We start from the raw sequence: 26,274 nt of genomic DNA on the forward strand, positions 1-26,274 counted from the left end.
CATTTTTAAAAAATATATATTTATTTAAAACATGCTTTATGTCTACTAAGCACCAAATTTAATTTTGAAATCCCAGGTGGAAAACCAGTGAAAAGGGACACAACTTTATTCACCAGTTTTGCTATGCTGAATTTTGTGATGAAGTCATTTTCAAAACCAATCAAACTGCCTGTTCATTTCCAACCATATTGTCTAAGAAACAACCAGTCTGCTAAAAGACAAAGAGATGAAAATAAGACGTGAAAGGAAAAGAGAAGCACATTTGTGTTATTTGAAGCAGAAAATGTGACAAAAATTAATCAGAGAACATTATCTAACAAAGTGATTTGGGCATATTCTTGCTCTTGTTAGCTAAACTCACAATACCAAACTGAATTTAAGGTTTTGAAGATATTCAGTTGCCTCCATGAAGCCTTAGGGATGTCTGCTTTTTATTTGTATCTGTTTCCCTTTGCCAAGGTATCAAGCCTGGACAGTAAACATGTCTTCTGCCTTGTGTTTATCTTCCCAGACCATATGGGATCCTCATTTCCATCTCAATTCACCAGATGAAGTTAGAGAGGACAATCCTTGGCAAGCAGATGTTTTAGTACCTTGGTGAAATTGTGAAAAAGGGACTTTATTTTCATTATGACACAGGATGCCATTTTTCAGGATGGGAGCTTCTTCCCGGTTAACAAGTCCAGTGACGCCAGGGTAAAAGATGGTTTTTATAAAAACTTTTCCAAACCTTCCAGGTCATGATGCTAACCTTTTCCCTCCCATTGTTCTCTCTGCAAATGAAAAATCAAACACACATTGTTTAAGACTCTGAAGTTTTGCTTCATTGGAAGAAAATTAAATGATGATCTGTGAAAGTAAATGCAAATTCTAGACTTTGGAAGGAGTATTTTATGGTTTGAAAAGAACACAAAATTTAACCAAAATCTGTTCTGGCCTTTGAGTCCCTGTGTTGGGGAAATGGTGGGATTACAAGTAAAGTGATTAGTCAATAGATCAGCCAATTGATTGGTTGTTTCTCTCCACATTGAATTAGGCATCCACTTTGGTTAAGTTAATTTTGTAATATATGAGAAAAACATACAGAAGTCAGGGGTGTAAATATTTGACAATGTTATCCCCTCCCCAGTATTCTCCATGTATACAAACATCTTAAAATGCTGCAGAATAATGACTCTGAACCAAAACACTTTTTATGTGTGTACAAAAACCTGTATTCCCTTGTAACACTTAAGGTATTCAAATTCTGTGGAAAATTGTGCAAAAAGTCTTCCTTTTCTATTATTCTTTCTGGTAAGGTTTCCCACTAATGGTGAAAGGCCTTGTGTTCTGACCTAAGAAGAAATTATACATATTCTTTCTATCCTTAACAGCATCTGCTATGAAAATGTCTCTGGAATACACAATTGTGTCCTCCAAGAAGGTAAAGTCAGGGAACTTATGAAGTGGCCTCAGAAGGCCTGGGTCCTTTAAAGTTATCAACAGGCCTCTAAAATGATCGGGTTTCATATTACTTTGCTTTCACTCTAAATGTGAAATGAAAGCATTGATGTAGGTCTGCATGATAGATACTTGTTGCTACTGTCTTTGAAAGGCATGCTCCTCTTACTTCAGAAATCATTGCCCTGATAAAGTGTGCAAAACCAAGCAGGAAATGTCTCAACACAGCCCAGCCAATGTTATTCAATTTTCTACTATCTTATCTATTAGCAAATACAAATTTGGGTGGAGGTGGAGCTGCCCTTTTCAGATTTAAATTCAATTCAGTGTTAGTACTCAATATCCCTGAACAAATCTTGATATACTGTATTGCCGATTGCTAAACCTCCCCTCCTTTATGTACAGGAAAGAAATGTTCAGGTTTTGTTTTCTTTTATCAACACTAGATTCCAGAAATTGCTGCTGAGTTGTGCAAGACACAAATGAAACAAGAATGTTTCCCTGCACTTCATTCAAAAGCACACCGCACAGGTCAAAGGTGAGGGTTGCTTTGCACTAGCATCCACTTTCCTTTTTTTGAGATTTAAAATATCTCCTCCTTGAAATGTTTTCAACATCAGGTTTATTTATTTTATTTATTTATTTACAGTATTTATATTCCGCCCTTCTCACCCCGAAGGGGACTCAGGGCGGATCACATTATAACACACATAGGGCAAACATTCAATGCCCATAAACACATCAAACAGAGACTGAGAGACACACGCAGAGGCAAGTTAACCTTCTTCTGAGGGGATGTTCGATTCTGGCCACAGGGGGGAGCAGCTGCTTCATCATCCACACTGACGGCACTTCCTCATTCCAGGTCGTAAATTAGTTAATCTTGCCTCCCCACTTTATAAGTGGTACCTTATCTCCTACTTGATAGATGCAACTATCTTTCGGGTTGCTAGGTCAGCAACGAGCAGGGGCTATTTTTTATTTTTAATTGACGGGTGCTCACCCTGCCACGGGCTGGCCTCGAACTCATGACCTCATGGTCAGAGTGATTTAAGGCAGCTGCTCAACAGCTGCGCCACAGCAAGGTTCCCTTCCAAGTATGGGGACACTTGGAAATTTTCAAATAGATCAGAACCAAAGTGAAGTGAAGTGTTTACCAATCTACTCTGAGCAAATTCAACAGTTATTCCTAGGATGGAAATGACTATGGGCCCTTTTATATATGACTAAATTCTGGAACAGGGATATTTAATCCCAGTTTATCCCGGGATTCAGTCCCCACACCCACCCCAAACCCCAGGCTTTCCGGGGGGTGGGGGGTGGCTACATGCCCTCCCAAGTCAACCAGCCAGCTCCAGCCACCACCACCCCCATTTAGCCCTTAAACTTACCTGTAGGGCCTGTCTGCATCTCAGGCTCCTCCATCCAGGGCTCCTGGCGCATCAAAATCATGCGTCAGGAGGTTGGGAGGGGGGGGAGGGATTGGGCCTGTCTGCATGGACCCTATGTTGTAACTGGCTTGCATGTAGTTGCTGATGGCTCTTTTCTCCCTTTTTTACCTTTTACAGATTGTTTCTAGACTGAATATAAAAAATATTGCAAATTTTCATAACTTCTAATTTAAAAATGAAGCAATTGTTTTTACTCATCCTAAGTTGTACAATAGAATAGAGGGAAACATTGAGGAGGGAAATGAGAAGAGAACCCAGTACTATATTGTATACATCAAGATTAGGCACATAAGAAGAAACTATCAAAAAGTAAACCTCCATCTGTTCATGTATCCAGTCAAGAAAGGATGTAATGCGGCTGTAAACCCCTGGTTTATTTTCTTCTGCACAGCCCACTCCAAAACTGGTTGTTCCCACCAGTTTCCAGATATTCCGATCTTCACATACCAATGGTCCCCCACTATCTCCCTGAAAGAAAAAAGAAGAGCAAAACTTTGACTTGGAAATAACGAATATAATGATTTATATATATTTTAGCTAACATGAGTTATCCCCCTATCATTTGCCTTACATGCTCCAAGTCATGGGTCTCTTTTGGTACACACATATTCTATATACGATACTTTCCCTGCATTCCTGCTTGGTCTGTTTCTTTCCAAATAGTTTTAAATTCTTAATTACTGTATTCCAGCCTTATTCCATCAGGTATCAGTAATGCCTATTGTTTCATATTTACCTTCCTTTATTAAAAGTCCACGCTCATTTGGTTTATTTCTCATTCTCGGTTCATTGGTCATTGGTTATTCCCCCCAGATATTTCCTTACAGCTTTTCCTGTCAACTGATGGATTCACATATCTGCTACATTATTGATACTATTGTTACTGGGGTTTTTTGTTTTTTTTTGGGGGGGGGGGGGGTTTGAGGGGGGTTGGCCTACAGTATCTCTTAGCAGCAATGGCCAGTAACAATGCTGCTGAAAAAGGGTGGGAGAAATGAACATTGCAAACCAAAATCCAGTGTAACCATTTATTAAAGCTACATGCATTTTATTTAAATTGCATAGGAAACACAAATGAGCAATGATGTTACTATTTCAGATAAGTCAGCAATGGGTTGCCAATGTTAGGGCAGAACTATGAAGGAAATATCAAGTTAAATTCTGCTTAAATTAGAATAGAGTCTTTGAATCGGTTTTATTTATCTTCTTATTGGTTCAACAACTGAATCAATGGTTCTGCTCTCTTTCTGACTAATTGACAGGATTCCAACCATTTCATAATGATTCAAACCATTCTGCTCAGTATTATCTATTCTGATTACCAGGGACTCCCCTATTCCAGAATCTCATATAGATGTCTATATCCCTATATATATATATATATGTTTTGTATCACAGGATGATGTTACTAGATAAAAGTCAATGTTCAGTGCCTTTTACCCTCTACTAGATGCTACATGGAGATGGTAATAAGATTGTGTCATCAGTCAAAATGTAACTGGTATTTATATTTATATTTGGAAGTATACCTTTCCCAATATAATGCTGTATATGTGGGTCTTAACTTTTCCTTAATTGATTACACATTTTAGACAATTATTATTATTATTATTATTATTATTATTTCATTTTTATCCTGCATTTCTCCCATAGGTGTGATTCAAAGCGGCATACAGTGGTTTAAAAAAATTGCATAAAATACACATTCAATTAGACATCACCACAATTAAATGTACCTACCTGACAGGAGTCTATGCCACCCTTTAAATAACCTGCACAGAGCATTGATGAAGCTACAATTCCTCCATAAACCTCTCTGTGGTTGCAAACTTTGTTTGAAATCAAAGGGACCCCAGCATAATTCATAATCTCTGAAGTATCTCCTGGTTTCAGAAAAGAAGAACACAATTTCTGCTTCACTGGAAACAAATGAATGTTGTTGCTGCATACCTTCAAGTCATTTCTGACTTGGGGTGCTTCCAGACTTCACTTAAATGTACTCCAAAGAAGCTTTAAGAAACTCACTTAGGCACGTGTTTAAGTCCCCACACTTCACCCCAAAACCTGGATTTTCCTGGGGGAGGGCATCTAGATGCCTTCTGGGGGTGCACCCAAACACCCAGAAGCCCTCCAAAATAAGTCCTTAAAAATTAAAACAACTTATCTGGTCATCATTAAAGTACTGCTGGAGTCTTCCTCATGTGTACAAATGTTGCGCCAGGAGATGGGGGGTGAGGAGGAAAATTGCTCCTCGCCTCCTCTCCTGGCATGTCATTTCTACGCCCTAGGAGGACTCTAGAAGTACTTTGATGTAGGCCGGGTAAGTTGTTTTAATTTTAAGACATTATTTTTGGGGTTTTGGGAAGGGGTAAGTGCCCTCTTGGTTGTCTGGGCTCATGGAGCCCAAAAAAAACAATCTACACTGGGCCCTGTAAAGATGTCATGATCATTGTGTTTTATTCATGATTGCTATGTTTAGGTTGACTGTTTAAGGTTATATATTTCAGCTATTCTTATACAGAAGCTGGGAGCCTCTAAGGCATGGCCAGGAAAAGGGGCGTGGCTTCACCTTGCTGGTGGAAGCCTTAGAATTCAAAATTTAGCAGTTGGAATTGGGCAGTTGGAGTTTGTCGGTTGAGCAGAACAGTTGGTTCTATTCAGTGAGAAAGGAGTGTGATCGAAATAAAGAGATTGTGGGAGGAAGTTGAGCAGCTAGAGAGTTTTAGCGGAGAAGGGCTAAAATTAAAGTTGCTGAGCCTTTAGTAGGAATAACTAAAGAGTTGAGGTTACATCCTTAAGTCAAGGAGGACTAGGGTTAACCAGTTAAACTCCCCAGTCTAAGTTTGATCGGGTACAGATCAATTAAGTTCAAGAAGGACAGTATTCCTAACTGAAAGAAACAAGTAATATAAAGCTGATACCATACTAAGCTCAGTGAAACTATTGAGAAGTCTTGCAACACTTACTGTACAGAAGTAACATCGTTCACCTCAAGTTATAACATTCTTGCAACCATCAAGCTTTGTGCTATAAATAAACAAGTTACTGTTTCTTCAAATGTTGCTTATTATTTGAGCAAAGCATCTTTCAAAGGTGGTGGCAGCGACAACATAGAAAAGTGAAATACATAGAGGTAGAAGGTGAATCCTTCGCATTTTGGTGGCAGTGGTGGGATCCAAAAAGATTCCATCCCTGTCATCACATCAAGTCTTCACATTATTGGTGGCAGCGGTGTTACTTCTGTACAGGCCCACACCTGGAAAGAACCAGATCTTATCAAAGATTCTTGTATTACCAGGTATCAAATTAATTTGAGATGAAACTTTGTCTTGAATTAATTTGATTTTACTGGAGACGTCATTTGGATGCCTACAGTAAAAGCGCAAGAGCACATGCATTTTGAGCCCTGTCTGGATGAACTCTTACAGCCCAGCTTCTTAATCAATTTTAGTCATGGCAAAAACTGCAATTTAAGGAAGTTTTCTATTCATAACACTTATAAAAATATACTAAGTTTCAGAAACTTTCTTAAGATATATTTGGATGATTGGACCACTTGTTCCATTCTATGTTTTTATTCTTCAAAAATATTTTAATATTTAAATGCATAAATATGTTCATTGGGCATGTTGTTGTTGTTGCATCATGCCTTCAAGTAACTTACAACTTAAGGCAGTCCTATTGCAGGGGTTTCGGAGCTGAGAACGTGTGGCTTGCCCTGAATCACCCAGTGGGTTACCATGGCCAAGCCAGGATTCAAACCCTAGTCTTCAGAGTTATAATAAATCCACTTTATCAATTCCACCACACTGACTCTCATTGAAATCAATGACATCTTAAGTCTTATTGAAATCAATGGGACCATGTTTATGTATGTTCTTGTTTCCAAATATTGAGGTAGGACTCCCCAGCACTACATTCAAATTGGTGGGTGTACTCTACAAATAAGGATATGGCATCTAACTGCAATTGAACTTCTGTGTTCTGATCAATGTGGAAATTTTCTGTAAAGGAACTTTTGGAAACATACATACAGCAAATGTACAGTTGTGGTGACAAAGAGACAATATTATTTATACAGCTAAAATACTCACCTCCTTCTTCTTCAGTTCCCCATCCTGATATCCAACACATTTTGCCTTCCGGAAAATGTTCTCCAAAATTAGGAAGACAAATTGGCTCTATAACACCTGAATTTTAAAAACCTGCTGTTTTATCATTCATAATCACATGAAATAATTTTTGGGTATTTTTATTTTTTATTATTATTATTATTATTATTATTATTATTATTATTATTATTATTATTATTATGATGCATGGATAGCCCTTCAAATAATTCCCACCCAGCAACATAAATGTGGTACACAAGTTTCTTCCTCATAGTGAACCTCACTTGACTTCAGTAATACAACTGTAGCCTTCACTCACATCATTTACATTTCAATTTAATTTGTGGCAGTGAGATTTCTGGCACTAATTGCCAGAGTAGATGTGTTGTCTCAAAAAATTCAGTTTCACAAAAGTTTACATTTTAGCTTCTTTGCGGGAAGGAATAGACATCAATATGATTTGGGTTAGAATTTCATACAAGGGCAAGTTGAGGACTAAAAAAGTTTCTGAAACTACAAAGAAAAGAGATTAAAAGAAAAAGCAAGGTGAGTGACTTGAGCACATTGAGATGAGGACTATTTTTAAGGACAAAGACACACAGAATTGAGAGCAAAAGGTTACTTTCAGAAGGGTCTTAAAAAAAACATAAAATCAAAATGGGCTTTGTTTTTATAAATGAAGACAGATTGCTCTTATTGGACATGAGAGACTAGTCAAGTAATACGCTGGCCAAAAATGCGAACTCAATAGCAGTGATATAAAAAGGAAACTATGAATTATGGAGAGCCAAAGAAAAATAAAAACATAAGCAATTAGCATCAAAGAAGCAAGAATATAACTGTGGTCTCATTTCCTTTCCTTACTAGGAAATTTTTAAGTAAAATTTGAGTCATCTCCATGAGACACGAAAAAATTACTTTGAAAAGTAGATGCAGTTCATCAGCCTTCCACTAGCCATCTTTCATTTAGAAAATAAGTCCTCACTGCCTACATACAGAATCTGTGGCCCATAATTGACCCAATTCTATTCATATAATATAGATGGCAGGTTTAGTGCAGGATCAGCAGAGTCTCTACAGTCTTTAAGACTCCGATTGCAAGGCAGGTATGCACATTATAGACTGCTAACATTACAAACTAAGAGAAAGGGAGTTGCTGTATGGCCTTCTTCATATTGATGGTTCATGAGCTTTTCTGTTCAGTACAACCCCTGTATTGGGGAATACATTCCCAGATTTTGCATGGATATACAAAATTGATAATAATGAATCCTATTGAAATAAAGCAGTTCTGGCCCAAGAATACCATATAGTTGTGCTGGAGGATCTAGAAAATGTATAGAGAAGATATATTTTGTCAGATATGGACAATGAAACCATAAGTATCAGTCCCATTGATATATGAGCAATACTTACAGCAATATCTATCCCAAATAGTGCACGCAACAAAATAAATAAGTAAGAAATGGCAGGAGATTCAAAATTACCATTTAGTGTAAGTGGGTTGGCCAGCTTAATCAGTGCTACATCATTCTTCATTGTTTTAGGCCTATAATTCTTATGATATATTATTTTATCCACTAGGTATGAATTGATGGAGTTTTCTTCCAGTATTACAAAACCCACATGTACGCTCCAAGCTCTAGGCAAGTACAAACTGAAACAAAGATATTATAAAGAAAGATTAGTAGTTTTTCAACATTTACAATTATCTGGAAAACCTTTTGGGGGGTTGTAATACTAAATATATTGTGCGAGAAGATAGTATCGCTAAGAATATATACCAACAGAGACTATGGGTAAATCTACACGGACCAATTAATGCAGAAGGGCCATGGATCTCAACTGTCACTGGCCTCAAAGGAAGAGAAAAAGAGATAAACCTGGTTCCATCATGCTCAGCTTCAGAAGCAAATGAAAAGCCCTCCTTCCTGTCTAGCTACAGGAAGTCGTAACCACGGAATCTAGCCGAGAGGCAACAACAGCAGGGAATAACATCAGGAAATCTGATAGTCCATTTTAAGATCCAACACAATCTAGAGTCAAGCGTTAATCCAAAAATCAGAATGCCAGAGCCCAAAGAGATAGTCCACAGTTCAGAAATCACCAACAGCCAAAGTCACAGCTCCAAACGTTGAAGTTGCTACCAGCAAAAGTATGCTAGATTCTCAGGCATTGCCTATGGCGAGGACCTGCGAAGTTGAGCCTTCTCCCTTCGCAAGTCCAAAAAAGCTGGAACACGTAACTCTTTCTCTGCCTGCTCAGATGAACTAGCTGGGACTTGCTCTGAGGGCTGAGAAGTGGTAGTTTCCTCCATAGGCTCTTCTTCCAAACTTAGCTGAGCAATCTGCTGGGCACTGCTGGGCTCCAGCTCAAACGCTGGCCCTTCAAACAGCACCTCCTCACCCTCACTATCAGAGCTATCCACAACACAGAGGGAGAAAATAAACTGCATTTGGAAGACATAGGATGATATCACATCAGAGTTCTAAAGTGCATGTCTGCTTTTCTTTATTGCCTGGTTTGTTCCTACAGAATTCTGGGAAATGTAGTTTAGGGAAGCCAAGGACCTCTCTGACTGAGAATTCCAAAGCTTCTGGTCTAAACTACATTTTTCAGAATTCTGCAGGAGCAAACTAGAAGAAAGGGAAATGCAGGTCTGTGCTTTAGAACTGTAATGTGATATCATTCACAATCCACGCCCACACAGCCATAACATTTTTTTTTGTGCCATTTCTTAATTAGATCATAACTCAGAGGGCAGAGAATTGTTTTGTTGTTTTTATACTTGTAAAGTGCCATGCACAGTAATGACAATAAATAAAAAATACTTAAAAATTGTGCTAGAACTCCGTTACTTTTTTGCCACTATTATATGAGTTATTGTGGACTTGACCTAGAGTCTATTACAGCAACACAATCCCAAAGGAACTGTGACAAGATTTTGAGTACACCCTGTCAAAGCCGCTAAAAACTGATATAGCCAGACTTGCAAAAGCATTGGAAACAAGATGGGACACTTACTCATAGACACAGTGAGCTGCTGTGAGGATCCACCAGGAAGTGATGACAGATCCCCCACACAAATGATATCCTTGAAACTGAAGGCTGGCTTGCCATGGCCACTGCTGGGGCAATGAAGCATTTCCACCAACTATTCGTGGTGAATAGCCAGATCTAGTACCGCATACTGTTGGAAAAAGGAAGTGGAATAACTGAGGCAGTGCTGTCTTAACAAATAAAATCATATTAATGAGAAATATATATGTTTTTTAAAATAATACCTAAGTCAAAATGCTACAAGAATGTCAATGGCTTGACTAAACTCAGAACATCTCCGATCTTCGAGTTCTGTTGTGCTTCTCTGTTTTCACCTACCTGCCAGTTCCATTCTTCTCATTCCTAACTTTTCACAGAATGTTTTTGTGAGAATAGGAATTAGTAATGAACACATTGCTTGGTTTTTCTTTCTACCATATTCAGATTTTTTTTCCTACTCTCAAGATCCTTTGATTGACTAGATGGCCCATGTGGTCTCTTCCAGCTCTATTATTCTATGATAAATATGAAGATTTTTTTTTAATTTCCCAAAATTCTTTTCAAAATAAACTAAAATGAAATTTTCAATGTGCCGTTGAAGGCCAGAATCACAGGGTTGTTGTGTGTTTTCCAGGCTGTATGGTCATGGGACAGCATGGAAATAGGAACAGCATGGAAAGGATGATGATGGACTTATATGCCAGATAGCTATTAAACACAAGGAGCATATAAGGAAAAAATATAACAACCCTGATTCCACACTAACACAGTTAATACACAATAATTCAAACCCAAGTAATAACTCAAAGCTCCTGGGCCTGGGTGGATAAATTTGTCATTCTACGGTTTTTCAATGTTGACACATTTTTCTTAAATTCTTTTCTCACATATATGAAAAAATTTCTGCTGATTAGAAGCAAATTGGAAAAAAAAACCCTCTCATTCCTTTGACTGCAAATGTATTCAACATGCTCATGCTGGGGGCACAACTTGCATGGGATAGATGAAAATGTCCATTTCCCACTCCTTTTCACAAAGCCTCAACAACACCAAAAAAATTGCATCCTTAGGCGCTTTTTCACATTTCTTGTGGTGAAACTAGAAATAGATTCTGATTTATTTCCTAAGACACTTACCCAAACATTTTATGACAACCACATTGCCTGAAGCACACTCTTCTCTGAAATGGAAAAAAATAACATACTTTAAAACATGTTTCCTCCTCCTCACCCACCAGGTACTTGGAAATCAAACTGGTTTTAAACTGTATGTTTGAGCAAGATATTATTACTCCAGCCTTTAAAGTCTTGCTGATGTAATTTTCATCTGTATCAACGGAGAGTTTAATTTTGAGCAAGTATGTTTGTTTATTTGTTTGTTTAATACCCCCCCCCCTTTTGAGAATGGAGCCTCAAAGCAGCTTTCAATGCTAAAATAACTAGAGATTTAAGAAAAAGATGTGAGTAGAAAAATACAACAATTATTGTTAAGATACAATTAATGCTGGAAGTGCTCAGCACTGAAAGGTCAAGAATGCCTCAGAACTGGGACTTTTCATCTACGTATCCTGACCCTTTTGTGGTATAAACCGATAGTCTTAGTCCCCTTCCGCACAAATGAATAAAATCTCAGATTTTCTGCTTTGAACTGGACTATATAGTAGTGTGGATTCAGATAACCCAGTTCAAAACAGGAATGGTGGGATTTTCTGCCTTGATATTCTGGGTTATATGGCTGTGTGGAAGGGCCCTTAGGGATGTTTTCTTCCTGCCTGTTCTCTCCCTGCTTTTCCGTAGGATGAAGTTAAAAGGCTAGATTAGATTAGATTAGCACCTTGAGTAATTTTTCTATCTTGGCCAAAATTAAGTAAACTCACTAATTAGCCGCTGTGAGGCAACAGCACAACACATGGCTAGATTTGCCGCAGAAAAGGTGCATCCAGCTGTTAATGCAGGTCAAGAGGACATGGGATATACTTTGGAGTGATCCCAGAGTTTGGGAAGTGAGGAAAACTGGATCAGGCTGGAATCACCCAATCCACTATCCACATCTTCAATAGATTCGCAGCTATGTTGCTGCCAATGCGTAGCACCCTGCCAGGGGCTTTCTGGTGACAATGGTTGCTTTTTGTAGTGATGCAGTAATGGCCCCAATGCATCCTTGGCTCAGTCAGCTATGTGGATGGCCAAAGGGCTCCAGGGACACTCCCAGGATGCACTGAGGCAGCCTTAGAGTGTATTAACCTAAATTACTCCGCTAAGTATAGATATGCTCTTAGAATGGAGTTCCTATAATAAAACTTTTAGTTTGCTTCTCCAAACCATTGGTGGCTTCCTTGATTGAGCATATCCATCTGGAATTGAGTTTTCCTACTCACTTCCACCTCACCAAGCACTATTGACTTTTCTAGTGATCCATGTCTTCTCATGATATAGCCAAAGTATGACAATCTCAGTTTAGTCATTTTGGCTTCTAGGAAGAGTTCAGACTTGATTTGCTCTAGACCTATTTATTTGTCTTTTCGGCAGTCCATAGTATTTGTAGAACTCTTCTCCATTACTACATTTCAAACAGGTTGATTTTCTTTTCATCAGCATTCTTCACTGCCCAGTTTTCACAATGATACATAGGAATTGGAAATTCGATGGCATTAACAGTCCTGATTTTATTATTCAGTTATATATCTTGATACTAAATGCTCTTACTAGTTCCTTCATAGCTGCCCTTCCAAGTCCTATCTGTCTTCTGATTTCTTGATTTCGGTCTCCCTTTTGATCAATGGCTAAACCAAGTAATGGAAAATATTTAACTCTTTCAATGCCTTGTCTTCTTTAAAGTAGGGCTTTACTTACCTATAGGACCCTATGTGGAAGGGCCCTTAGTAGTAAAGAGAATGAAAGAAGGGATGAGTGATGCTTCATTATAACGTGATGTCTTATTCAGATTGTGATGGGGAGACTTTGGAACTCAGTGCTTATTTTTGAATTATCTTGAATTATTTCTCTAATGTACATTATTGTCAGAGCTCAGGTCCTGAATGAGGATAAGCAGGAAGAGCGCTTCCTCCCAGCAGATGAACTCAGGACTATGGATGATCAGTTATCTGAGCAGTCTAAGGATGTGGACCCTAGTACTGCTCATCAGGAGTTGAGCCCTTCTGATATAGAAGTGCCTGAACCAGAACAGAATCGGACTGATGAGCAGGAATTAACTCACCCTGCCCGGCTTCAGCTGAAACTAGATTCCATACAGGTGCAAAGGTCAAGTATTTGGACAGAAGAGGGCTACACAGCTGTAAAGGTTTGCCGCTGACAGCATAAATAACAGGGCCGGGCTGTGGCGCAGCTGGTTAGTAACCAGCTGCTATAAATCACTACTGACCGAGAGGTCATGAGTTTGAAGCCCGGGTCGGGTTAAGCCTCCGACCATTAATAGCCCCGGCTTGCTGTTGACCTATGCAGCCCCGAAAAACAGTTGCACCTGTCAATTAGGGAAATTTAGGGACGCTTTATGCGGGAGGCTAATTTACAACACCATAAAACTGCCAGCAAAACACGAGGAAAGGAATGAGGAAGTACAGCCACTTCTGGATGGTGAAGCAACAGCTCCCCCGTGGCCGGAATCGTGAAGGTGGAAAAATGTTTAAAAAATGCCTCTGAGTCTGTCTAATGTATGTTGTTTGTCTGTTGGCATTGAATGTTTGCCATATATGTGTTCATTGTAATCCGCCCTGAGTCCCCTTCGGGGTGAGAAGGGCGGAATATAAATACTGTAAATAAATAAATAATAAATGCTGGCAGTAGCCTGAAGCTAGCAGCACTCGTTGTTGTATGGAGAGCTTCAGCCGGAAATCTTGTAAACCTTGTACCTTGGACTTCGTGTGTTGGACCTCTGGTGGGCTTCGTGCTAATGGCTTTTGGAATTGAACATTGCGACTATCCTTTTGCCTTGCCCTCTATATGGACTAAATACTGTTATGACTTGGACTGCCTCTAACTATGGTTGCTGAGAGAACAACTGTGACCTCCTGACAATTATTGCTTTTGGCATTACAGAAATGGAAAGAAATTGTCTCAGGGATTCAGACTGTACTATGGCTGTGTGGAAGGGCCCTTAGTTATTGCAATTCCTTGGTAATATTTCACAAGGCAGTGCCCCCCCCCCCCCAAATTAATTGACCTATTTAGGTTTTCTGATGGTATGTTTGTGTATTTTCCTTTAGTGAAAAATCTGAAACACATACCGCAAGCTGGTAGCATTCTGTGGCGAGGTCAACTGCTCAGCTGATAACCAATGACTTGCTGTAACAAAATACTTCTGAAACTCATCTTCAACAGCAGCCACTGGGAAGTCAGCCCAATTCACAAAACTGGAAATGATAAGAATTACCAAGCAGATTCTAGTGCATTCTCAACATTTTTTTTCTGTCACATTAATACCTTATGTGGTAGGCTAGATGGAATGCTGTAAAATACTCAAATATATTACAGAGTTAAGGAGAGCCAGTGCTAACACATTAAAAAGTGAAACATAATCTAAAAGACCTCAGTACAACTATATCAATAGTGTTGATGGCTTTGGTCAGCCAATTCCTTTGTTAGGCTGGTATGCTGCTACTTTAGGGATATTTACTTAATATTCCCACAGGAGGAAGCAAATTGTTAGGAGACGCTAGGAATCCATTTCAGTTTCTGGATGTGTCTGATATACACATCAGAGCTTCTCATCCCATCTGCCCCCCCATCAAATACACATGTAGTATGGGAACGTTGTGTCTTTTGGGGTGAACCCATGGGAACTTTTGTCCATTCACACCATTATACATTGCATTTTGTTAGAAATTGAGAAACCTACTTCCTGAGGTGTCTAGGAGACACAAATCTTCATTTAATCATTACTGTACTTTGTTCCTTCACCACTATACACATAAATGCCTCCAGAAGATTTCAGACATTTTTAAGTTACTAGACTCCAACCTCTACTTTGAGGAAAGACTTAGATATAATACAGGAGTTTGAGATCCAAGGAATGGGTTAAGTATAACTCACAAGTTTTCCATGGCTGTCTACCCCTGAGCTAATGTGTTGGGCTAAGATTCAAGGTTATAAGGCCCAAAGAGTCAAGAAACTCACTCAGTGATCTTGGAGCAGTCTCGTTCTCATAGCCTTATCTATCTCAAAGGATTGTTCTAATGATAAAAGTGAGAAAGAAGAGAAGAATTCCTTGAGCTCATTATATAAATATTAAAAATAAATATGGAAATAAAGCAAACACAGCAGCAAAACCGCATCCACTTGTTGACATAGTTATAGTAATGAAATTTAATATCTCCAGGGACTTTACTGACTGTCAAGTCATTTTGTCATTTTTTAAAGAACCAGCATTTCAAGCAATAAGAAAAAACTCAGTTGCTCCTGTATTTCAGGAAATCAAATGCAATGAGAGGGACTTTCACTAAAAGCAATGTTTTCTACATGCAAACCTTTTTTTTGAGTATCAGAGGATGTTAGATTTCCATCATTTTTTTCATGGTATTTCTAAGTAGTACCTTGAGAAACCTAAGTATTTACATGTAACTCTCCCATAGTTGTCCTTCCAGTCATCTGAACACATAGTCCTCCAGCTTCCAAAACTGAACACCTGCAGCACACCCTTCTTGCCACTCAACCTGACTATAAAACACAAAGAAAAAGAGGAAAGGGGAATAAGAGAGACAGAGATAGTGTGCATGTCAGCAAATAAATAGTAACACCTATTCAGCACATACTGCCATCACTAAGATTTTGTCAGTCAGGTAGGGGGAAAGCAGTGGAAAGTGAAGGGAACTACCTTGCCCCATTCCCTATGGTCTTTCGCCATCTTTTACTCGCTTTCCCCCGTAACACCCAACTCCTGAAAACAGACTTCTGGCTCCTTTTCAATGCACTGTGGAAACGGAGCCCCATGGAGTTCCACCAGAAGTGCCGTTACTTCATGTGATGACCTATGTGGGGCTCCCGTGGGGATCTGTTTCTGAAGCGCATGGAAATAGAGCCAGAAGTCCATCTGATAAAGTCCTTAGAAGCATGCTAACCTTCTGAAATGGGGGACACCATACAAAAACTGGGAATACCAGGCAATGGTGTCATGTGAAATGAGTTGTGGCCATCCGGAAAACCCCAGAAAACCAGATTTTTGTGCCAAGGCCTGAGAGTCCCTATCCCTGACTACTGTGACAGAACCACATTGTTTCAACTACTATATGCACTTTGATTTGTTCTCTTTGGACGTTTTTGCCTTTTATTTGTTCCCTTTTCACACAACTGAATTATATTTATATCTATGCCTGTAACTACATGGGACCTGCAATCTATTCAGTCAAAGTAGTTTTGGAATTTAGATTGGCCCAGAAAATGGCTCTTGGCAACTTCCTTTACAGATTATTTTACTGATTTTTCAGCATGTTTACTTGGAATAAGTTTGGCTAAATTTGATTAATATTACTTCTAACTGGATAGGCACACCAAATCGAAAAAAAATATTTTACATCTGTCATGCACAAAACCCAGAAGACAGTGTGAAGCACATTAGCTTTCTTTTTAAATTAAAAAACACCACATTTTTGCAAGAAATTATCACAAAGTATAACTAAAGAGTTTTCTAGTATTTTGTGTTTAAGAATGCCTGAGCAGACAATGTTTTTCACAAACTTGCTTCATTCAGTGCAACCTATTTGATGGGCATTTAACACCTCACTTCTCAAACAGAACAAGCAACTGAATGGCAATTCACCCATTTTGAAACATATTTTTCTGTATATATTTAACTGCTGTTAAGGCCGGTCCTACTATTGTGTATAATTGGCAAGTGTTGTTAGTGATGAGACAGGAGGCAGTGCTATCAGTATTATGTGATCTGCTGCCCTCAAGTGTGACACGGATTTTTGTCTAGCTGCCAGCTCTGCTGTAGGAGTCAACTGCCAGTCTGTCTGGCTTTTTAGACTAGGAATGGAAGGTGGTGGCTCCATCTTATATTTTATCACGATGAGCAAAATGTCTTGTAGGAGCTGTCCACTAAAATGGTAGCTTCTATGATTTCAGACATTGATAGAAATATTTTTCCATCCGTACTCATGCTTATTTCTAGACCTGGAACATGCTCTTTATATCCCATTGTATTTAAAAAGTAGTTCTATTAACTAAATATATGCAAATATAATGTAGTGGGCAATCGTGAGGTCCTTCTCCACTACCCTATGTTGAATAGACTATTCAAACCAAAAGTTTTGGCTTTTTAAATTAAAGGGGCAACACTCCTGCATTCTAAGACTCAGCACGGCATAGTGATTTGAGTGCTAGATTAGAATGCCAGAGCAACAAGATTCAAATCCTTGCTCAGCTATGGAAATCTTCTGATAAACCTTGTCCAAGAAACCTTAGGATACAGTTGCAAAGCCAGAGTTAACTAGAAGGCACATAATAATAAAGCATATACTGTCCAGAATGAAGCCAACGTTACCACATCTGTATTCATCCTCTCCATCTTTGCAGTTGAAGACACCATCACACCTTGCTGTCTGAGCAATACATTTAAAGGCTGACCTGCACCGAAATCCCCTGCTGCAGTTGAAGTAAACTGGCAGAATGGAAGAAACCAAACCATGTTAAGATAGCAGATGAAGCAAGGCACAGCCTGATGGGCCCTAAGTAGTCTAACTCCTTTTTAGCTCTGACTCACAGGCATGCAATATAATATATGCTTCCAATGTCCATTTCCATGGAGATGAATTAATAATTTTCCAAAAGAATATGGATTATCTTTGAAACAATTCTGTGAAAGCCAGGTTTACAATTCTGTGAAAATGGTTGAACCCTGTGAGCACTGCTCTTTGGGCTCTGTGGAGGGCTATGGTATGCGGAGACACTCTACAAACTTCTTGCATCATAGAGCAATTACAATTACTACTGAAATCCAGTACCAACACTGCAAAGTATGGTTCAATGTGACTCAAAGACTTATCTCCATACACTGCTGGATTTTTGATTAAGGAAAATCAACAAAGCACCACAAAGTACATTGTTGGCCTTTAGTCAGCCAGCCACTCAAATTCATCTAAATGACATGTCTAAAATATGGCGACACAGGAATTGCACGTGTTCCTCCCTATTAATTGTGGCCATTTAAAATCCAAACTTGAACAAGTGCACAGAACTTTACAATGAATGCCTTCAAGATACTGATACACTGGTGGAAGAATTTGACCTGTGGTGTAGAAAATGGAAAAATATTGCACCTGCAGAAAAACCATTAAAAACCATCAAATTACCAGCATATCTTGTCTGTGATAGACAGTTTTTTCTGTATGTGAAGAAACTTCCTCAGATTTCTGCAACATTGCCAGTGTCAACAGCTACAAATAAAAGTTTGTTTTTAACTCTTAAATGTCTGAAAACGTACATAAGAAGCACAACAAGGCAAGAAAGACTGACTGGATTTGCACTCTTGAGTGTCCACCAAAGTTTATTGATGGAGCCTGATTTTTGTTAAAGTGTATTGACACAGGGTGAAACGTCAGGAAAGAATGCTTCTGGAATATGGTCATACAGCCTGGAAGACTCACAGCAACCCAGTGATTCCGGTCATGAAAGCCTTTGACAACACATTGTATTGACACAGTTTTCAAGTGTTTCCAACAGGCATTGTGGTATTCATTTGTAACCATAAATTTCCAATTAAGATTTGTTTCCAGTTTTTTTAAGACTTGAAACTTTGCAGATAAAATAGAAATTTGATTTTATTAAATCTATATAAAATATAGAATTAATCATATAAATCATAACACAAAACAATTTAAACTGTTTTGTGTTATGGACCTACTCTTCATGATTCTCTAAAAAAATATTCTGGTTACGGGCTTGCATGGTGGCAAGGAAACTTCTTTCAATGCTTTCTTGCCGCTTCACTCACTAATAGGGCAAGACCTCAGCTTGCGTCATCTGATGAGATGCTTCTAGATCTGTTGCCAAAAAGGAGCCCCAGCATGGTATGGAGCAAAAAAATACCCCCCGTGTGATGAGGTGGCAATAAGTTACATGTTCTTCCTAATGGTATGATGAACGTATGGATAAATCACACATACTTTGTGTACATCAAGAGTTTTTTGTGCCCTACTGGATTACAGCAGGAAACAAAAATGGGTGGAGATTTCAATGCATTTTAAAATATTTTCTCCATTATTAATAAACTTTATCATATTTGGGATTGAAAAGATGTTAATTAAAAAAATTGAGATAGAAAAAAACAGGGTTTTTAGCTCTTAATTCTTAAAAATCTGTTGGAATCCCAGTGCTCTCAATCCCAGTACCAAATTGGAATTGATACCTATTGCAGGCAGGGACAACATGCCTTTTCCTGGAAATTGCTATACCTGTTAAAAGAGACCAGTACAAATGGAGTGGCATTCATTCCAAAGTTTTGAAATGGCATGTTCAGGAACATTTGGGAGTCTGAAAAACCTAAATATGGGAAATAGTGAAATTGACAAATTTTACAAGAAGTCTATGTAACTATACCCAAAATAATCATGAGATCTAATCCAAACTGAAGTGCTTCACTTATGTTGTTTCAGCAGATTACAATAAATTACAATTGTAAAACAGCACTGGTATTACTATATATACCAGTTTGCTTTTACATAGCTCAGGGTGAGGGTTTTTTAAAAAATCAATATGAAACCTTTGGTAGCAAGTTAATCCTATTCTCAGCAGGAACCTCATGAAAAATGCAAACTCTTGAAAGGTTAATTGAAAGCCTAATGAATAAGTTATTTGCACTCACCACCCAGGCCAATGGCAACTGCGATGATTACAGTAAGCAATAAAGCAAGGAGGGGAAGCAGCCTTAGAGCTATTAAAACATGGCACTGAGGTGTTCCGATGTCTTCTGGAAATCAAACAGAAAAGTGAGAAATAACAGCCTCCGCTGTACATACAACATGAGACTTTGTGCTACAAACAAGGAAGCTAGGAGAGCAGAGCCCATATTTCACACCCAAAGGTTGTGTATTGTCTTACCATTTTCATTTTCGTTTTCGTTTTCATTGGGATCTACTTTTGCTTGCTGTAGGCAAAAAAACCTTTTGTACAAAAAACAGCACTTAGAACCTGGCAGTACATCTTCTGTGACAGGGACAATTTCAGCGGCTCCAGGACTGGAATTGGATTCTTGGACCTGAACCAACAGAGTAGACACATGCACAAGTGTAAGGCATTGCAAGATCATCCTAAATGAATAATTTCTACCCTCCAAAAAGGCTTTTCCTAAATACTTCTCCCAGGGAATATGAGAACATGCTCAAACCAATGTTTGACCAGCTCTCAGACATCAGGAAAATCTGGTGAGGTTCATCTTCTAGGAAACAGAGTAGCTGTTTTGCCTTTGTTAAAGCACATACAGATTTGGATACGGTTCCTCTCCAGCACATGCTCATCCTTGGAACTCACAGATGAAACATTTCACATATAGCTATATCTATTTTTGTACTGGCAATTCCAAAATTTATTGATTCTAGGAGTCCAGTTTAAGGGAGAGGAAGGGCTCATTGTTTTTACAAATTCTTTGTCCACAGGGAGTCTGAACAGCTTGCTGATGTACTAAAAATCACTGAGAAAATTACTCAGAGGCATGGGTAGGCTGGCCCATGGAGGGTGAGACATCGGGACCTTTCCTGCTTTTTGTCTCTGTGTCACTGGTTCCTGAGCTTCTCCAATAGATCTACAGTGTTCCCTCACTTATCGCGGGGGTTACGTTCGAGGACCACCCACAATAAGTGAAAATCCGCAAAGTAGGGACGCTATATTAATTTTAATATTTATACATTATTTTAGTAGTTATAAACTATTTTAAGTCTTTATCAACCAATCATGTGTTGATAAATCGCCTCCTTCTCCTCCCATTGCCGCTTGGGCTCCTTTTCTCTCCCTTTGGCTTCTCCTTCTTCCCTTACTGAGGTTGTAAACTGTAATTTTTTAATGATTTATAATATTCTTTTAGAGTTAATTGAAAAACCGCAAAGCAACGAATCTTGAAAAGCAAACCGCGAAGTAGTGAAGGAACACTGTATCGCCAATCTGCCATCTGTTTTTTCTAGCTACTTGGAGACAGAATTATGAACCATGGCTACCTCTTTTCTATGCCATGAACTCAGTCCTATAGCTTTAGGTGAAGGTAAAGGTTTTTCTGTTACATTAAGTCTCTGGGGGTTGGTGCTCATCTCCATTTCTAAGCCGAAGAGCCGGCATTGTCCGTAGACACCTCCAAAGTCATGTGGCCGGCATGATTGCATGGAGCACTGCTACCTTCCCGCCAGAGCAGTACCTGTTGATCTCACATTTGTGTGTTTTCAAACTGCTAGTTTGGCAGAAGCTGGGGCTAACAGTGGGAGCTCATTCTGCTCCCCGGATTCGAACTGCCGACCTTTCAGTCAGCAAGTTCAGTAGCTCAGTGGTTTAACCTGCTGTACCACCGGGGACTCCCATGGTAGCCTTAGGCAAACTATTTCTCACCAGCAACCTTTTCAACTGCAGTATAGCACTATTGACAGGGACGCTGTAAAATTGCTCCAAGCTAATGGATGTAAAATGGTTTAGATACTTCAACCCACTCAACAGGTGTCAAATATTATTAAACTAGACTTTGCCATACATGAAGCATGAAGAGATGAAAGAGCTTTTACTGAATGGATTCAGAATGGCCTTCCTAAGTAGAAAGAATTCCATTCATTCAGAATTAAAGGAAAGACTTTTATATTAGATGCTGCTGTGTCTAGAGAGATTTCGGCACTTTCATCTCTCTTTCAGAGCTAGAAAAAGATAGAAGCCAGCTAGTCAGTCATATACATTTTAAAAGTGATACTGGTTCTTCCCAAATGTGTAAGTCAGTAGAGGGCTGATACAAGCTGCCACAAACCATAAATCAGGAACACAAGGACTATAATCGAACCTTTGGTCCTCCAGTTATTTTAGCCTATAACTCTCATCAGTTCTACCTAGTATGAACATCTGTGGATGAGAACCATAAATTAAAATATGAGCCAAAGTCTTCCGCTGTGTAGGTTCTGAAATAGTGCTAACTACCCTGTTTCCCTGAAAATAGGACACCCATAAAATAAGCCATAGCAGGATTTTTAAGCATTTGCGAATATAAATCATATCCCGAAAATAAGACATACTGGTAGGTGTGGCTATGCTGCGTACCAGGAGGAGTGGAAAAGAAGACGGGCAGCCTTTCTCATCTGCTCCATCATGACAGCTACTATCTCGGAGGTGACCAGAGAGGTGTGAGCAGCTCCTCCAACTAAGGATAAAATCACGGACAGTGTTGTTGCCAATGCACTTCGAGCAGGTTACCTGGATAAAAGCTGTTCATTTAATGAGAGCTCTATTGCTCGACATGAAAGATTGGAGCCAATGGTTCAAAAGGAAATGGCGTCGCAAGAAATTCAGGATTAAATGTGGGGTTTGGAGAGTTATGACAATATTCCAGAAGAAGACAATTTAACTATATTTGAATAAATGTAGATTGTTGTATCATGCTTAATAAAAATAAGACATCCCCTGAATATGTGCCATTGTGTCTCTTTAGGGAAAATAAATATAAGGCAGTGTCTTATTTTCAGGGAAAACACAGTAGAAACAGTTTCTACATTGTCATGGAGGAATCCAAAAAGACATTGTCTGGAGCCAAAGAAGAAAGAGAAATATCAGTGGATGACATATGAAAGTATTCAAGCAGTTAAGGAATGTCTGTTAAAATTCTCCAACAGAGATGCTCTTGAATAATTTTAGTTTTTGGACATAATGATCTTACAGGGTCTCCCTCTTTATATGTTAATGGGTATTACATTACCTGCTTCAAACAGTGATAGTTCCACGCTACAAAGGTTTTAGGTGCTCTTACTCATTCTGCTGAGTAGGAACCAAGATGTCAGTCCCAGAGTCCTTTTCTAGGAGCAACACAGTTGTAGAGAACTCTATTGTTTTAGTAACATCTCAAAGCCAAAATATTTACATATGAAGTAATTTGAGGAATGTTCCCAACAGGTATAAAATACCAGGAACAAACCACTAGGAATCGCTTATCTCAGTTTGATGCAATTTTCACATAGATACTCCAAAACTAGAAATGATGAGGTTCAAAGGATATTCCATTTCAGAGCTTGGCCTTCTAGTCACACCAAATTATTACGCAAGATAAAGGGAAAACGAAGCGATCCAGAAAATACTTCAAATGAAGATCCAAAGAGAACCAGAATATTTTTTACTAAGGATGTTAGACATAGAAAATATAAAAATAAAAATATTTTATTTAACTTTCTGGTTACTGCAGCCAGAATAGTTTACGCCAGAAACTGGAGACAAACAAATGTACCAAAAAAAGTAGATTGGTTATATAAAATGTTAGAGATTATGAACATGGACAGACTCACATACTGGTTGACGCCCAACCATGGATTACCTAAGAAAGAAAGAAACTGAGACCTTGTATAAGACTACTTGAAACAAATGAAGATAGACCTCATTTGCTGAAAGTATACAATCTTAAGGATAAGAAGAAGACGGAGGGGAAGTATAATTAAAACAAGAAAGTATGGACTGGAAATGGACTATAGGACTATCAAAATAAGAAGGAAGTCAAAAAAACTCCCATTTTTTTCTTTTTCCCTAGATATATATATATGTATATGTGTGTGGATGAATGTGTGTGTGTATTCTTTTTTCTCTTTTTTTGCCTTTCTCTCCCACTCTTTTTTTCTTTTTTCTTCACTTTCCTAATTTCTATTAAAACAAAATCTTCTCACTCTTTCAGTGTTAATTCATCCTATTTTACAAGATTAAAAGCTCAATAAAAAGATTTTTTTAAAAAAGATGAAGGGAAAACTTCCCTGTGGCAACTGCCTGTGTTGCTTTAAGTATGCCTCGTCCTTTGAAAATCAGCTCGAAAAGAAGCAGTTTTGCAAAGAAGAACATTATGATCATATTCAAAATTTTTACTCACCTCTTCCAATGAAGCCATTATCACATGCCAAAATACATTTTCTTTGCATTATAATAGTTGGCCAGCTAGAAATCCCGCAGTCTGCTCTGCAGATATTTTCATTGAGGCACCTCGTATTGCTAGTTGAATCATTGTAGAGGATGGCATTATGACTGGCGTCAGTGTAATTCAACCCATCTGGAGAGATCAGGTAGCTTCAAATGGCATTGCTCCAGTGACCAGGAAGGTAAAAAGGCAGCAAGCCTTTTAATTAACCATGAACAGGAAGAGGAATGTTGTAGTATTTGCAAATATATCCAAAGAATCTCTGGAAATTACACCAAATGTAAGTGTGTGTTATTTGTCCATATAAAAGAAAGGAGAAATGTAATTTGGTTGTACAGTTTTTCCTCATTAAAGGTATGTGACAAAGAGCATTAAAAAATAATTCCTGTTTGAAATGACATCTCAGTAACAGAGAAGGGGTGTGCTTCCAGAAATACTGAAGAGATAACAGTGGAAGGTATTTCCTCTGTCATACACTCCAGGGGCTCTTCCACACAGCCATATAACCCAGAATGTCAAGGCAGAAAATCCCACAATATCTGCTTTGAACTGAGTCATCTGAGTCCACACTGCCATATATTCCAGTTCAAAGCAGATAATGTGGGATTTTATTCAGCTGTGTGGAAGGGGCCACAAGTATAGAGAGCTAGATCTCCAACTGAGAAGGTTACACTTGGGGACACGATGAACACATTATTATTTTCTGTACATTACACATGTTTCACTCAAATTATCAAGATTTTTACTGATTAGATCACTCTCCAGTTTGTTGTCCTTGGACCATAATTCCCATTTTCCACAGGAATCATGACTGGAGATATAGATATAGATAGATAGATAGATAGATAGATAGATAGATAGATAGATAGATAGATAGATAGATAGATAGATAGATAGATAGATAGATAGATAGATGGATAGATCCTCCATAGATAGATAGATAGATCCTCCATTGCAATTTTATGGTATACTTCCAGATCAGGTATAGTCAAAATATAGAGTTCACTATTATCTGTGGTTTCAGGTATCAACAATGGGACCTGGAACATAATGTACCGATCATATCTTCAGCACTGGAGGGGGTATTTGCTGAGTGTGGAAAATGTACTTTCTTGAAACAATTCACAGAATCAACCACTTTGTACTCCAAAAAGTAATTTCTCCAGGTATTAGCATTTGTTATGTGGCAGTCAGCTGTGCATGGATACATTTGAAACTTTCACTTTTTTCAAAATTCCATGTGAGTCAGGTAAAGATTGATGGTTATCTCGATTATCGATATGTAAGTAAAAAGGAGTCTGAAGCAATAGGAAGCATTGGGAAATCCCTTTAGCTTCTGCCAGCCCTGTGCTAAGCAACTGCTTCATTCTGCTGTGTTGTGAAATGGGAGCAAATAATGTATAAAATGACCCTCAGTGAAAAGTATCTCCTCTCAAGTGCCAGACTGATTGGGCCATCATTGGGCACTATGGACCTTGACTACTTAGGCGGGAAACTTTTAAGGCTGTATCTCGGCCAGCAACCTGCCAATCTTAGTACTGCCTGCACAGCATCGCCGTGACAAAATTGTAAGAAGAGACATGATTTTCCACTTCCTTTTCCACAGCTAATGTTACAGCAATTGTTTTTCTGCTCTGCAAGAGGTATATTAGCCTATAATAGTAATGGGGAAACTCCAGCCTACAGACCAGTTACAGTCTACAACCTTCAGCTTCTTCCCAGCTTCTTCTCCTGGCAGAAATACACATTTAATTGGAGATAAGATTTCCCTCCTGAACACTGGAAAAGTATCCTATTTTCAGTGAAAATGTTTTATATCTGATCTGATGCTGTTCAGAGATATGGGTGTTATCCTAGGGTGAAAGGAAACCTGATTTGTTTCTAGTTTACCCTTCTGGGTATTAAGGTACCATCTCCTTCTATCATTTTGGATAAAAGGGAGACTTTGGGGGTCTATAAATTTGACCCTAACACCACATGGTTAGAGGATGATGATAATAATAATCATAATAATCATAAAATAAATGGTTCTCTACCTATCCTCATGGCTCAATTGACATTATTATGTGTTGTCGAAGGCTTTCATGGCTGGGATCACAGGGCTGTTGTATGTCTTTCAGGCTGTGTGGCCATGTTCCAGAAGTATTCTCTCC

At 38.6% G+C, this 26,274-nt stretch overlaps 1 protein-coding gene across 2 annotated transcripts; it reads right to left on the reverse strand.

Moving 5' to 3' along the window:
• On the reverse strand, positions 1–26,147 carry tmprss3 (transmembrane serine protease 3). Of its 2 annotated transcripts, XM_062975139.1 has the most exons (13): positions 24,077–26,147; positions 20,095–20,251; positions 19,859–19,963; positions 17,540–17,656; positions 15,591–15,714; positions 14,286–14,411; positions 11,179–11,222; positions 10,028–10,193; positions 8,491–8,660; positions 6,986–7,081; positions 4,632–4,774; positions 3,207–3,359; positions 1–773 (listed from the first exon to the last, which is right to left on the reverse strand). In XM_062975139.1, the coding sequence occupies exons 1-13, from the start codon at positions 24,092–24,094 to the stop codon at positions 747–749; spliced, it is 1,446 nt and encodes a 481-aa protein (XP_062831209.1). In that variant the 5' UTR covers positions 24,095–26,147; the 3' UTR covers positions 1–746. The 2 variants fall into 2 exon arrangements, with proteins under 2 accessions (XP_062831209.1, XP_016847940.1); XM_016992451.2 differs by having other exon boundaries at positions 1–3,359.
• Positions 26,148–26,274: the final 127 nt, after the last annotated feature.

Source organism: Anolis carolinensis, chromosome 3, assembly GCF_035594765.1.
Source record: "Anolis carolinensis isolate JA03-04 chromosome 3, rAnoCar3.1.pri, whole genome shotgun sequence".
Taxonomy (NCBI): domain Eukaryota; kingdom Metazoa; phylum Chordata; class Lepidosauria; order Squamata; family Dactyloidae; genus Anolis; species Anolis carolinensis.

Coding starts and splice junctions, on each gene's coding strand:
- tmprss3 (XM_016992451.2), bottom strand. Junction 10,194..11,178: donor GGTTGTCATAAAATGTTTGG/GTAAGTGTCTTA, acceptor TTTTTCCAACAG/TATGCGGTACTAGATCTGGC. Junction 7,082..8,490: donor CAACCCACTTACACTAAATG/GTAATTTTGAAT, acceptor TTTAAAATTCAG/GTGTTATAGAGCCAATTTGT.